General features: G+C 40.5%; 1 protein-coding gene across 48 annotated transcripts in view; it reads left to right on the plus strand.

Annotated features, from left to right (window-relative positions):
* ANK2 (ankyrin 2) overlaps positions 1 to 14,949 on the plus strand; it is a 687,657-nt gene that overhangs the window by 475,841 nt on the left and 196,867 nt on the right. For all 48 annotated transcript variants that reach the window (XM_070452307.1, XM_070452311.1, XM_070452318.1 and 45 more), the window contains one exon: positions 3,105 to 3,206. In XM_070452307.1, coding sequence (XP_070308408.1) covers positions 3,105 to 3,206 — 102 coding nt within the window. The remainder of the gene's footprint in view (positions 1 to 3,104; positions 3,207 to 14,949) is intronic.

Genomic DNA, 14,949 nt, shown 5'->3' on the forward strand with positions numbered 1-14,949 from the left:
TTTACAGGAATGATAGCGAACCCTGATCTTAGTCTGTGAGTTTGATCATGTTAGGCATGTAGAGAGAGACTGTCAACTGACTTTTTAAGGCAGTATGTACTTTACTGTCTCTTTCCTTTTTCCGAAGTGAATGTATTTCTAAGTAGTTTGTCTCAAGCCAACTCTTCATTTCTCTAGGTGCATAGATGACTGATAAAATTGAGGCTAGAGCTATCCGCCAAGAATTCTCTCTCTAGCTAAGGCACTCTATCTAGCAAGTGCCAAGACTTACAGAACAAATAGGTAGACCAAGGGCATACTGAGTTTATCACAAACCAACTAAACCTATAGCTGAGGTTAGGTATCTACAGTAACATCTGCTTTGATACCTTGCCCAGATGAGGGAGAACAGCAGATAAGACTAGCTTTGAGACTGAGAAATATGAGTTAAATATTGGATCTTCCACTGAAAAATTCTGTGACCTTGAAAATTTTCTAAACCTCTTTCCTCACCTATTAAATGAGCATAGTAATAGTTGCTTTTGCCTAATATTATTGTAATCACAATATAATGCATGTGACTTCTTAGCTCTGTGCCTGATCCACAGTAAACATTCATGTGCTCAGTCGTGTCTGACTCTTTGTGGCCCCATGGCCGGTAGCCCGCCAGAGTCCTCTGTCCGTGGAATTTTCCAGGCAAGAATACTGAAGGGGGTTGCCACTTCTCACTCCAGGGGATCTTCAGACCCAAGGATTGAACCCATGTCTTGCCTGCATTAGCAGGTTGATTCTTTACCACCAGCGCCACCTGGGAAGTGCTTCACATTCATAAATGTTACTTATAATTATGAAGCCTTGTGTACCGCTGGATGGAAGTACTTTCTAGGCATCATCTTTAATATAGTATGTAATATATGTGCGTACTAAGTCACTTCAGTCATGTCGGACTCTTTGTGACCTTGTGGACTGTAGCCCGCCAGGTTCCTCTGTCCATGGGGATTCTCCAGGCAAGAATACTGGAGTGGGTTGCCATGCCCTCCTCCAGGGAATCTTCCCAACCCAGGAGTCGAACCCACATCTCTAGGCAAATTCTTTACCACTAGTACTACCTGGGAACACCATGTAATATATAGCATGTGGATTTATTTTTAAAAACCTGGATATGGGAAATAATGCTGTCATACTTTCTGTGACCTAATGTTATTTAATTGTTGTTTTGTCATAACTAATGTTTCCTGTGGGATATTGACAGAGCATAATGCAAAGTATTATCATGTTTCACTTTTAAGTGCTGGGGCAAGAAACTTGAAGGAGGAAAATCCTGGAATTTAGAATTAGCTGCAAATCACAAGTACTTCCATAGAATAGGCATTTCAAAATGAGTCACCATTCGGCCCCTGCAGCGTTGCAGATATGCCGGGGGCACCCTGCCATGAGCATAGCTTTCAGGAAGGATGAAGCGTGAGGATCGTAGCGGTGTGGGGAGGAGGAAGGCAGCATATGTTAGTCATGCCGGGGTATGTTTCTGAAGGCTCCGAATATGCAGTCCAGATATGCAGATTTCAGTCATACCTTTCGACGCCTCATAAATTATCTATCAGATTTGTAAATATATATGGCATTGTCGTATTTGGCTTAAATGTGAGGCAATTCTATCCTAGGGCGTTCAGTCTTCCCTTGTGTAAATCATTCTAACAGTCTGCAAGTAATTCCATATTTGAGACTCCCAGAGGAAACACTTCCATTTCTATGTGCGTCCTTCATCACCAGTCGTAATAAATAGGTCCGAGAGTATGCCGAGGGCCCTTGCCGAGTCCTTTCGAGAGAGAAGGAGGTGGGCTAAGAACCATCCCACCTGCCTCTCCCTTTCTAGTAGGTCCCTTTTCACAGGGATCTGCTATTGTAGGTAGGTTGCCGTTTTCTCTTCGCATCTGTGTGCCTGCTAAGTTGCTTCAGTGGCATCTGACTCTTTGCAACCCTATGGACCATAACCTGCCAGGCTCCTCTGTCCATGGGCATTCTCCAGGCAAGAATACTGGAGTGGGTTGCCATGCACTCCTCCAGGGGATTCTTCTGATCCAGGGATTGAACCCACATCTCTTACATCTCCTGCACTGGCAGGCAGGTTCTTTACCATTAATGCCACTTGGGAAGCCCATTTCCTCTTTAGTCAGATGTTATACCACAAGAAGATCTATAAAGTGATGCCAGTATCTTGGAACCTAATGAAGTTATTGTCATCCTTGTGTTAAGGTTTGAAAATCAGACTTTGTCAGCAAGTCAGAGAGGCAAGGTGTCTGTGGCTGCATCTCTGAAGTAGCCTCCTTTGGACATTTTTTTTGGTGGGGGTGGGGGGATTCAGCTGATTTTCCCAGGATCAGGTTTTGCGAGGAATGGACTCAAGATGAGGACTTAGAAAGCAGTTTCCACTCAGAGTGATCATCTTTACCAGGAGATTTGAATCTGGTATTATGTCAGTTGGTTTAAATTTAATCTTGTTTTTCCAAAATCACTAGGATCACAAAATCTGTATTGGCCCAGTCCACACCTGCTGGCTAGCACTATCTGCTTTCCTCAAAGCATCCTTGCAACTTTCTGTTTTTCCCCTATCATAAGGACAGATGACTGCCAAGTGACTCATAGTCAGTATTCTCCCTCAGATGCATCTGAAAACCAGTCAAGGAAGAAAGCAGAAACCCAGTACCTTTCATTTCTTTTCAGTTTTTAATTCCTTTTTGGCTCCATACTAGGCTCAGTGTAAAGTCACTAGCTTCCTGAAGCTGAAATGAATGCGTAACAGTGGATGTGGGGGTAGCATAAGTTCATCTTCAAATATAGCCAAAGATTTGGAATAAAGCAGTAAAAATTATTTTTATTTTAATGATTCTTTTATACTCTTTAATAGAGCAGAATGTATTCCCATTGACCTTAATGTCCTTAGCTCTCTAGAAATGTGAGGTTGCTCACTTGTCCTGTTAATAATTATTAAGTGTTTTAAACTCAGGTTTGGACTGTTTTGCAGCCAAAGCTTTTCCAATATGCGGTGCAGACATTCTTGTTTCTTTGTCTGTGATATGTTTTCACTTTATCAGTTATTCACTGAAGCTCTTTTCTGTTTCTCACAGTCTGACAGCAATGCAAGCTTCCTCCGTGCCGCCAGAGCAGGCAACTTGGACAAAGTCGTGGAATATCTGAAGGGGGGCATAGACATCAACACCTGCAACCAGGTAAGCGCCCTGCAGCTGCCTCAGTATTATACTCTGAAGACACACCTGTTACCTATAGGTACACTCTAAGAGCCCAGAGAGTTTTTTTGTCTTTTGTTGAATTTACTAAAATACCACCCGTCCAGAATTATGAAAGTTCATTTTTGCCTCCTTACCAACTTTTGAAGCCTCAGTCATTTGTATCTAGAGCTAATAATACCAGCAAAGTAGACAGATCAAAGTGATTGAACATCAGTTTTGCCTATGGAATGATCTGGGCTGCCCTTAGCTGAAATGCTGACCAAGAAAGATGTTTTACTGCTCGTTTATTATCAACTAGTTATCCAGATGCTGGCTTCTGTTCTTGTCTGCTGTAAGCCTTTTATTCAGGGGGTAATTGATTATTACAACTTGGGATAGAGAAATAAAAGAATAAAATCAAAATTATGTACCCACTTACCCCTCCCCACCCTGCCATTACTTTTAAAGGATGGGTTTGAGTGAGGAGAGTTTGATACTGTTGGTTTAAATGAGGAGTTTGGATTATTTATTTATCACATCCATTTGCTAAGGACTTTCAGTTCAGTTCAGTTGCTCAGTTGTGTCTGACTCTGTAACCCCATGAATCGCAGCACGCCAGGCCTCCTTGTCTATCACCAACTCCCGGAGTTCATCCAAACCCATGTCCATCGAGTCGGTGATACTATCCAACCATCTCACCCTCTGTTGTCCCCTTCTCCTCCTGCCCCCAATCCCTCCCAGCATCAGGGTCTTTTCCAATGAGTCAACTCTTTGCATGAGGTAGCCAAAGTATTGGAGTTTGAGCTTCAGCATCAGACCTTCCAATGAACACCCAGGACTGATCTCCTTTAGGATGGACTGGTTGGATCTCCTTGCAGTCCAAGGACTTTAGACAGTATCACACATTTTGGATATTATTTGATCCCAGGGATGTTGAGATTTTTGTGTTTTCTTTAAGATTTTAATACCATAAATAAAAGTGTCTGGTGAACTCCAATATTCAGTATAGTGTACTAAATGTTATTGATGTGTGTGTGTGTGTGTATATGTGTGTGCGTGCTGACAGAGCAAAATGGGAAATGAATAATCCTGGATAATTATAAGCTAGCAGGAGATAAATTTCATTGTCTAGTTCTAAATCATCTATAGAATGTTGTGCTATATACTGATATATATATCCTAATGTGTATTGAGCCCAGTTACGTTCAATCTATAGTTCCCTGAAATTAGTAAATCTTTCAAACACAACTTCTCAAAAACTGAATCTGGTGTCTTTTCATACTCAAACTTGCTCTCCTCCCAAATTCCTACCTGCTGATTTTCTTTTTGTTGTTCAGTTGCTAAGTCATGTCCGATTCTTTGTGACTCCATGAATTGCAGCAAGCTAGGCTTCTCTGTCCATCACTCTCTCCCTGAGTTTTCCTAAACTCATGTCCATTGAATCAGTGATGCCATCTCATCCTGTGTCTCCCTCTTCTCCTCCTGCCCTCAATCTTTCCCAGCATCAGGATCTTTTCAAGTGAGTCGCTCTTTACATCAGGTGGCCAAAGTATTGGAGCTTCAGCTTCAGCATCAGTCCGTTCAATGAATATTCAGGGTTGATTTCCTTTAGGATGGACTGGTTTGATCTCTTTCTTGTCCAAGAGACTCTCAAGAGTCTTCTCCAGCACTACATTTTAAAAGTGTCTCTTCTTTGGCGTTCAGCCTTCTTTATGAACTCTCACAAGCATACATGACTACTGGAAAAACCATAACTTTGACCATATGGACCTTTGTCGTCAAAGTGATGTCTCTGCTTTTTAATACACTAAGTTTGTCATAGCTATTCTTCCAAGGAGCATCTTTTAATTTCATGGCTGCAGTCACTGTCCACATTGATTTTGGAGCCCAAGAAAAAGAAATCTGACACTGTTTCCACATTTTCCTCATCTATTTGCCATGAAGTGATTGGACTGGATGCCATGATCTTTGTTTTTTGAATGTTGAGTTTTAAGCCAGCTTATTCACTCTCCTCTTTCACTTCATCAAGAGGTTCTTTAGTTCCTCATCACTTTCTGTCATTAAAGTGGTATCATCTGCATATCTGAAGTTGTTGATATTTCTTCCGGAAATCTTGATTCCAGCTTGTGCTTCATCCAGCCCAGCATTTTGCATGATGTACTCTGCAGATAATAAGTTAAATAAGGAGGGTGATAATATACAGCCTTGACATACTCCTTTCCCAATTTTGAACCAGTCTGTTGTTCCATGTTTGGTTCTAACTGTTGCTTCCTGTCCTGCATACAGGTTTCTCAGGAGGCAGGTAAGGTGATCTGATATTCCCATTTCTTTAAGAATATCCCAGTTTGTTGTCATCCACACAGTGAAAGGTTGTAGCCTTACTAATACTTAGTTCAAACAGGTTTCCACCATTGTCTTCTCCCCTACTCCAGTCCAGCACTCCTCTCTTGGTTCATTTTCCACATCCACAAATTTGCATTAACCCACAGTATGGTCACTTACTATAGTTGCCATAAGAGCCTCCTTAATTAGGTTCTGTCTTCATCTCATCACTCTGGTCAATCTCTATGCTATGTCTTGAGTCATCTTTCTAAAATAAAAATTTTTTATGGTACTCCCCCAACCCCAAACTTTCTACGGCTTCCAGTGCTTAGATTGTTATATAAAAATTACCTGCAGACTTTTGCAAAGGGTGCAGGGTTTTCCTTGCTCCTCCCAAGACTTTCCACCACAGGAAATATTGTCACCAACGGCAATATTTCTTGTCCTTTAGGAGAGTGTATCTCTTGGCATCAAAAGTATTGAGTGCTGTTAGCTTTTAGGAATATCAATCTGCTATAACCCTGAGCATCCCTATATATTCCTTTGGGTGTGGCAAGAATGAAAGACACTGAATGCTGTTTATCTGGGGCCTTTCTCAGGGTAGTGTTTGCAGTGAGCAACCTTAAGGGATTAGGTAGCTCATTCCTTCAGAGAAAAAGTAGGCTTATTCATTCTTAGTTTAAAAGCTGTGAACCCCTCAAGGTTAATTCTTCTTTAATATAACCCTCGGGATGCACAGGTATCCGTAGTCCTCCATGTCACTTCCTTGGGGTTGGGGGGGATATGGAACTGGTGGAGGCAACATGTTGACAGTCAGCTGATTCTTTGCTGTGAACTGGGAAGTCCACTGAGCTTCCCTCGTGTCTCAACAGTGAAGAATCCGCCTGCAATGCAGGAGCCTCAGGAGATGCAGGTTCAATTCCTGGGTTGGGAAGACCCCCTGGAGTAGGACATGGCAACCTACTCCAGGATTCTTTCCTGGGAAGTCCTATGGATAGAGGAGCCTGGCAGGCTACAGTCCATGGGGTCCCAAAGAGTCAGACACGACTGACGCGACTTAGCACGCATGCATGAAGTCCATTGTCTCTCATCTAGGAGACTTGTGTCTTCTTCTAGCATCAAGAAACAGTAGTAGTTTAGCATTTTATCTTATAGGTAAGATAAAATAGCAGACCTTACATAGTTTTTGGCACTGACATATGGAATCAAGCCAAATGCCTTTATCCTAGTATATAAGATCTTCACATTTTATACCTCCTTTTCTTATCTATCTTATATTTCATTATGAGTTCTTTTATTTGATACATTTCTAGTATTTTTTTGAACAAATAATTTGAGGTTTTCATATATTAGAAGAGAAAGAACATCCAAATTCCTATTGTTGTTGTTCAGTCTCCAAGTCATGTCCAACTCTGTGACCCCACGGGCCCCAGAGCATGCAAGGCTCTGCTGTCCTTTACCATCTCCCGGAGTTTGCTCAATTTCATGTGCATTGAGTCAGTGATGCTATTTAACCATCTCATCTTCTGCTGCCCCCTTCTCCTTTTTCCTTCAATCTTTCCCAGCATCAGGGTCTTTTTTTCCAGTGAGTCAGCTCTTCACATCAGGTGACCAAAGTATTGGAGCTTCAGCTTCATCATCAGTCCTTCCAATGAATACTCAAGGTTGATTTCCCTTAGGATTGACTGGCTTGATCTTCTTGGAGCCTAAGAGATTCTCAAGAGTCTTCTCCAGCACGATTAAAAAGCATCAATTCTTTGGCACTCAACCTCCTTTATGGTCCAACTCTCATATTCGAACATGACTATTGGAAAAATATAGCTTTGACTATATGAAATTCCTATATAGTTGTTTGAACTTCCTCTAAATTCCTGTATAGACATATGAACTTCTTCCAAAACTGCCTGTGAGAATGAATATAAGGTGTTTGAATATTTTAACATGCTATTTTAGAGTTTTTTCAAGTACATTAAATACATTCTCCCAATTTTAATATCAATTCATTAACATTCTATATTTGTAATATGCTAGAAAAAAGGCAATGAAACTGTTTGAAGTATTAGTTCATTTAGATAAAGTCATCATAAGTGATGCTGAAAGAGGAACCCAAGGAAAATGACATTAACCTCAGTCAAACCAAGTCCACTTTCCTCTAAAATATAAGAAATATCTTAATTATATAAAAGATCTTAGGTTTTGGTTTTTTTTTTAAAGAAAAACTCTCAGCAATAAATACTCACTTCTTATCTGCTTTATAGATTTATAAACCTAACTTCTTGAGTTACCTAGAAAAGTTTTTAGTAACTTAACATATTTTTCTTGTAGCCCACTGTCCACTAACACATTACTATAGGAGGGAAGAACGTCTATTTTTGTGAGAAGGCAACAATGTCATAAAATCACACAGAATTTAGAGCCCAGAGGCTCAAGTTTAAGTTCTGCCTCCACTTTCAACAAGTCATTTCAAGTTAGAAAGTGACATTTTTCTAATCTCTAGAATAAAAAAATAATAATACGTTCAATTTCACACACTGAGTAACAATGTGAATTAAATATGAAATATAAAAGGACTTTCTGAGGTGTACATATTCTAACTGCAATGACTGTGTATAATCCACCGAGAACCAGTAAAATGAAGTTGACCTCCTTGCAAAGTATGAAGTTGATTCTCCTCGGTCACCAGAATTTACCAGGCGTTAAGTAAATATTGTTGTCTGGTGTTGGCTCTTTTTTATTACCATTCAGGAATGTATATCGAGTAGAGATTAGGCAAATGAAGTGACAAATGCTAACTAATTAGTTACTACCTATCAGGCTGTGTGTTGGTGGCCTGATACTTCACCAGTCAGCAGAGACAAATGTAAAGGAGACACTCACCTGCGTTTACAAATGCAGAAAGAGTCTATAAATGGTTAAGTGAAGTCCCCAGGGGCACAGAGATCTGTTCTCTTTCAACTTGTAATCTTCCTGAGATGTTTGAATCTGCCCTTCAAAATTTGCAGTGGTGCTGTCCTTTATTTTAAAGCTCAAATCTTATTTTTAATCTAATATTGCTCGTATAAAAAGGACCTTATTCATCCACAAATTGGCATAATATGTAGTTAAAGGAACTTTTAAGTCAAAGAGCACCACCACCAGGATTACTACTAAAACTCAAATAAAATATAGAACAGAAATAATTCCCAAACATCCAGGAGGGCAAAAGAGGCAACTCATTAGCCAAAGTATTGCTATTTCTAAATATATAGAATCTCAAAGCTAATATTGCATATCTTGCTCATAAATCTGAGCTTCTGGGGAGCATTATGACATGTAACATAGAAACCAGGACTTTCTGTACCCTGTTGTATTTCTCAATGAAGAGCAATCTGGACTGCACCAGCTTTCCAAAAATACCATGTGTGTTGGCATGCTAAGATTCCTTAAACTGAAATATGGATGAAAGTCCTTTTCTTTATAAAATTGGTCTCATAACTACCATGAAAATTTTGAAATTTAATTGAAAAATGCCATTTGGCTTCTACTTTCATTTGAAGGATATGGGAAAAATTAAAAATTTGGCATAAGACAGTATTCTTTAAAAAAAAAAAAAACGAACTGAGGTTTCATTTTTCTCTTTTCAAAACAATCACAATTTTGTTACCTTTCGTTTTTCTTAAAAGATTAAGCTGGTAATGTATTTATTTTTTATTTCTTATACATTCAGAAAAAGAGAATAGATCTTAGCTTTTGCCCCCCATTTTTGAAACTCATGTGTACTTATTTTATATTTATTTAGTAATTGTTCATAAGATATTATAAACAAAGTTAACATCTAGATATTAAAAATAGCCTCTTATGACCTTTTCATAAGATTTTATAGCCAGTTTGTGGCTCAGATGGTAAAGAATTCATCTGTAATGCAGGAGACCTGTGTGCGATCCCTGGGTTGGGAAGATCCCCTGGAGGAGGGCATGGCAATCCAGCCCAGTATCCTTGCCTGGAGAAGCCCCGTGGACAGAGGCGTCTGGCGGGCTACAGTCTCTGGGGTCACAAAGAGTCGGGCATAATTGGACAACTGAGCACAGCGCATACATCAAAAAAAGTCTCTGAAGGTTGAGATAATTTCACCATGTGCAAAATTTATTGGTTCCACTGCAATGACTTCAGAATGAAGGATGTCACATATCATTTATTGGCCATAATTCTAATTATTACCTTAAAGGTTAATAGTTCTTAAAGTGTTCTGATTTTTGGTCTTGACATTTTACACTGGAGTGATAAAGTGAAATATCAGTTATAGCCTATGTTTCTTTTCTCAAAAGCAGAGGGCAATGTCGGTGTACCCAACAATGACTTTATCATATGCTCACATAGTTATGACTCAGACCACACAGCCTTTTTGGAAGCCACATTAAAAATGAGGGTGCTGAAATCCAAATTCTTTTTAGCCACCTCTCAGCTACCTGACCCTGGGCAGTCAGCTTCTCCAGGACTCAACTGTTTTCTCAACTGTAAAAATAGTGTTCATAACAACACTGAAGTCATAGGGCTTTTGTGATATTACATATGATATTTGAAAAATGCTTAACAGAGCAAGCATTCTAAAAATATTAGAAAATTATAATCCTTTTTATGATAATGTAATATTTTTATATTGATTCTCAACCTGAGCTTTAGTAAAAGTAGTGCTGGTTCTCATAGGCAGAACATAAAAGGTATTATCATAGCCTGTGTCATCAAATAGGAAAGATCCCATTTGGTAGCAATTTGGTAACAGGTACTGTTTATATGGGTTATTTTAAACTAAAATCTATTTTGGAATGAAAATCATTTTTATGAATGTCATTTGGCTCCATCTGGTCAAAACTTCTTTTTAAAAATGCCAAAAACAATTGTTAGCCTGGGACTTTATAAAGATAAAAAGAAAAATGAATAGCTGAGAACTGAATTCATAAAATTAATGGAATATGAAATGAACTACACAGTTTTCTAACAAGTTAAATGAGCTACAAATAATCTAGGTGTATATCCATGAGTTAATTGTGACATCTCATTTAGAGGAAGCAAAAGGTGGCGGATTTTTCTGATTCAGGTTACGTACACTCTTTTGTTATTGGATTCTGCATCATTCTCTGATTTTCTTCAATACATTAATACTAATTCTTGCTTTATACTGAGTAGTGTTGGCTTAAATTGGATTTGAATGATGTCTGACAAATAATTTGAGCACTTAGAATTTTTAGTTTCAGAGTTAAGTCATTCAATGTAAAGAAATTCCACAGAGACTTTTCCTCAGCTACTTCTCCATAGCTCTAAAAAGCTTCATTTCCATGTATAACCACACAGATTTATGAAATGTTTGAAATGTAACTCTTCTTTCACTTTGAAACAGCTTTCCCTGGTGGCTCAGATGGCAGAGTCTACCTGTAATTTAGGAGACCCGGGTTCGATCCCTGGGTCGGGAAGATCCCCAGGAGAAGGAAATGGCAACCCACTCCAGTATTCCTGCCTGGAGAATCCCATGGACAGAGGAGTCTGGTGGGCTACAGTCCACAGGGTCTCATAGAGTCAGAGAAGACTGAGCGACTAACACTTTCACACTTTTCATTTAAAAACTCCCAAGGGTAGCTTCATGCAGGTTATTCCTGTGACTGTCTTCTTAAGTACTTTGCTAAGTGATTTAGACTGAACAGAACAATTTATATTCAAAGAATATTCTTCAATGCTTGCCTTCTGACTTAAAAGATGTTGATTTTTAAACATACAACCAGGCAGTCTGCTCATTCCTCCCTAGGTCATCTCATTTTACCCTCATGGCAGTCTTTCTGCCAGTCTGAATGCAAGCTTACCATTTGTTTATCTGTTTATTCAAGCACATGTTGTTATGTTTACTATGTGGCAGGTAGAATTCTAGGTGCCATGAAGGAAGAGGCAAAACCCTGCCCTCATGTAGCTTACAGTCTGCCTGAGAGGAGAGAGATGGTCACCAAGGGAGAAAGTAAACTGTGCTGGGAGAGAGATGGCAGTAAATGACAGGGAGAAAATTACAGTCAGGAGGAAGAAAGGGCGGGGGATGGAGAGCAGCGTGTCTTTGGAGGCAGGATGGTCAGAAGACTGGAAAGAGGTGAACAAGGAAACTCGTCTTTGTTTGGAGGGAGTACACTTTATTTTATTTTTTACCTTTTTTGGAGTATAGTTGCTTTACAATGTTGTGTAGTTTCTGCTATACAACAAAGTGAACCCGCTATATATATATACACATGTCCCCTCTTTTGGGGGGGTTCACTTCCCCTTTAGGTCACCACAAATCTCAGAGCAGAGTTCCCTGAGCCCTGCGGTAGGTTCTTGTTAGTTACCTGCTTTATCCATGCTGTCCATAGTGTATATACATCAATCCCAGGGAGTACATTTTAAAAGAAGCCTTGGCAGAGAGAAAACCCCAAGGAAGGAGTGCGCCTGGCATGTTTGAGGCCGGTGTAGCTGAAGTGGCATGAGGGAGGGGAAGAGAAGGTCAGGGGAGAGCCCGGGGCAGCACCAGAGAGCAGATAGGCTATTTCGGGAACTTTGGCTTCAATTTGAGAGAAGAGACTTGATTAGAAGTAATAGCAAAGAAGGGGCATAAACTGACTTTCTGTTGAAAAGTAGTCCTTCAACTGAAAAAGAGCAAGGGCAGAAGGAGGAAATGCTTTGGAATACTTTATGAAGAAGGAATGTTACTCTTGACACAGGACTATTACACTTCTGTCATACTTTAGGTGAGAGATGAAGTGTTCTGTTCTAAGGCATCAGGCAGGACAGATGTGAGAAGTGGTCGGAGTCTGGATATATTTTTAAGACAGAGCTGATGAATGTTGTTGATGGATTTAATGTAGCCCGAGAGCCAAAGAGAGATGTCGGGGGTGAAGACTGGGGCTGCAAGGAGACTAGTGAGGGTTGAAGATTCGTTCCTGGAGAGGAGAGAGAAGTTGTGAAGTAATCATCTGGGAAAGTGAAGAGAGTGATGAAGGGTGGCCGAATGGTTGTGTGTGTCTGTGCTCAGGTGCTGAGTCGTGTCTGACTCTTTGTGACTCCATGGACTTAGCCTGCCAGGTTCCTCTGTCCATGGAATTTTCCACTCAAGAATGCTGAAGTGGGGTGCCATTTCCTTCTCCAGGGATCTTCCCAACCCAGGGATCAAACCCGAGTCGCCCATGTCTCCTGCATTGGCAGGTGGGTTCGTTACCACTGCACCGCCTGGGAAGTGACTGGTTGCCAAGCAGCGAAATAGAATGAGTGGAAACAAGAGGAGCTGGGGGTGAAGGTTGGGGTCACAAGAATAGTGAGGGTTAGAAGTTTCATTAACTGAGATGGGAAAGAATGTGATTTGAGCAGGTTTAAGGAAATAATTGTAAGTTCAGCTGTGAATGTAAGTTCAATTCATCTATTTGATATCCAAAATGTTGAGCATGTAGTTGGGCATATGAGTCTTGGGTTCAGAGGAGAGCTTTTTACCAGAGATACATATTTTGGAGCATTCAGTGTTATAGATGTTATGTAAAGCCATGAAACTGGACCATGTCACCAAAACAATATGTGAAAATTATATGAGAGAACTGAAGAGGTCCAAAGACTGAGCCTTGGGACACTCCAACTCTTAGAGGTCAGGAAGATGAGGTGGAGCTGGGAAGGAGAATGGGGGAAAGTGCCCTGGAAAGTGGGAGAAAACCTGGAGTGTGGTGTCCAGGAAACCAAGTGAAAGGTTTATTTTCAGGTGGAGAAAAAAAATGCTCTGTAAAACACTGTTCAAATAAGCTGAAGAAAGGAACAAGAGCCTTAGTAAAGTGATGATAGCTAATGACTTGATTAAAGCTTTCTTGGTTGCCTGGTGGGGTGAAAGCCTGACTGGAGTTGATTCAGTCAGTAATGGGAAAGCCAGATACCACTGCTCGGACTCTAAAGGAAAGGAGAAAACGGAGGAGGGAGCTGGAAGAGGAGGTAGAATCACGAGAGGCTTTTGAAAAAAATATGAGGTAAATTATAGCATTTTTGTCTCCTTAGTGGAAAAAATAAGCAGAGGAGGGAAAAGTCAATGAAGCATGAGAGAGAAGGGAGAAATGCTGGATGCTGTCCTCAGGTGGGTGAAAAGGGATGGGGCCTGGTATACACATGGGGAGTTGGCCTTTGCTAAGAACAGGGATAGTTCAGGAAAAGGGAAGGGTTTACGGATAAAAGAGCAGGAAGCACTTTGGATGAGGTGCTGGGAGCTGGATGTGGAATGGAAGTTCTTTTCATTGCTTCTGAATGAAGGTCCTCAGCAGAGAGGAGAGATGGGAGAGAGGTGGTATTGGAGATTGAGAAGAGAGAAGATGTGAAATAATCATCTAGGGGAATGGGAGAAACAGTAACAGAGTATGATTGCCAGGCCGCCTGATGGGCAAGCATGTATGCATGGGTTCTTCTGCAGCCACAGTCAGATGTGGTGTCAGATGGAGAGGTCTGTCACCAGGAATGTGGTTCAGCTAAGCATGTCTGTATGTATGTATAGCTAGAGAAGGCCAAGACAACTGACGATGCCTGCAATGGAGTGAATCAAATTATTATAAAGATTCTGCATGGAATTTAGGCTGAGTGAGGAAAGAAATGGACACAGGGAAGAGGTGAACAGACTCTAGGTGTCAGGGACTAAAGGATTGTTGAATTTGGGTCAGGAGATTGTCAAGAGAGTAAATGCTTGAAGTTGAAATCCTGGAGGAAGATTAAGTTACAGGAAATGACTGTGGAAAGAGTAGATGAGATAGAGAGAAGGAAACATTATTGGCTGAGAAGTCAGGAACCTGAAAATGGTTGTGAAAAAACCACTTTCATATTTGTTGGAAAAAGTGACAATGAACTAGAAGCTAAAATCTTCAAGAGATGAGGATGGAATCTAAAAGATATAGGCTGATGGCATCTGGAGGTTTATGTAAACGGAGAATGAAAAATAGTTTTGAAGAGCAGGTTGAGGAGCAAGAAGCATCGGCACAGCTCCACCAAGTCCTGTGGTTAATGGGGGATAAATATAATACTATCACTTGAGTAGACTTCAGGGAACCAGTGGTTTGAGTTTCAATTAGAACAGAAAGGTTAAAAGGAATGTTCAGAGAAGAGATTTAAGGCACAGAGACACTGCTAATAACCACATTCATGTGTTCTAGAAGACCTTGTGTAAGAGTTTCAGAATATGGGAGGTCATCAGAGATGATCAGAAAAAGGGATGCATATGGGGGTTGCATTTGGAGGGATGAGGATTGACCTGGTGACTGGCAAACACAAAGATACAGGGTATGCTAACTTTTGTTAAATTTAGTCTGTATAGTCCCAACCAGGTAGTGATGGTGAGATTGTGAAAGTTGTCTGGAAAAAGATATGAGGCAGTGGGGAGTCTAACCAGGAGCCCACAGAGTTTTGGAGTCCCGCCTTG

The sequence above is a fragment of the Odocoileus virginianus genome, chromosome 21, assembly GCF_023699985.2.
Source record: "Odocoileus virginianus isolate 20LAN1187 ecotype Illinois chromosome 21, Ovbor_1.2, whole genome shotgun sequence".
Classification (NCBI taxonomy): domain Eukaryota; kingdom Metazoa; phylum Chordata; class Mammalia; order Artiodactyla; family Cervidae; genus Odocoileus; species Odocoileus virginianus.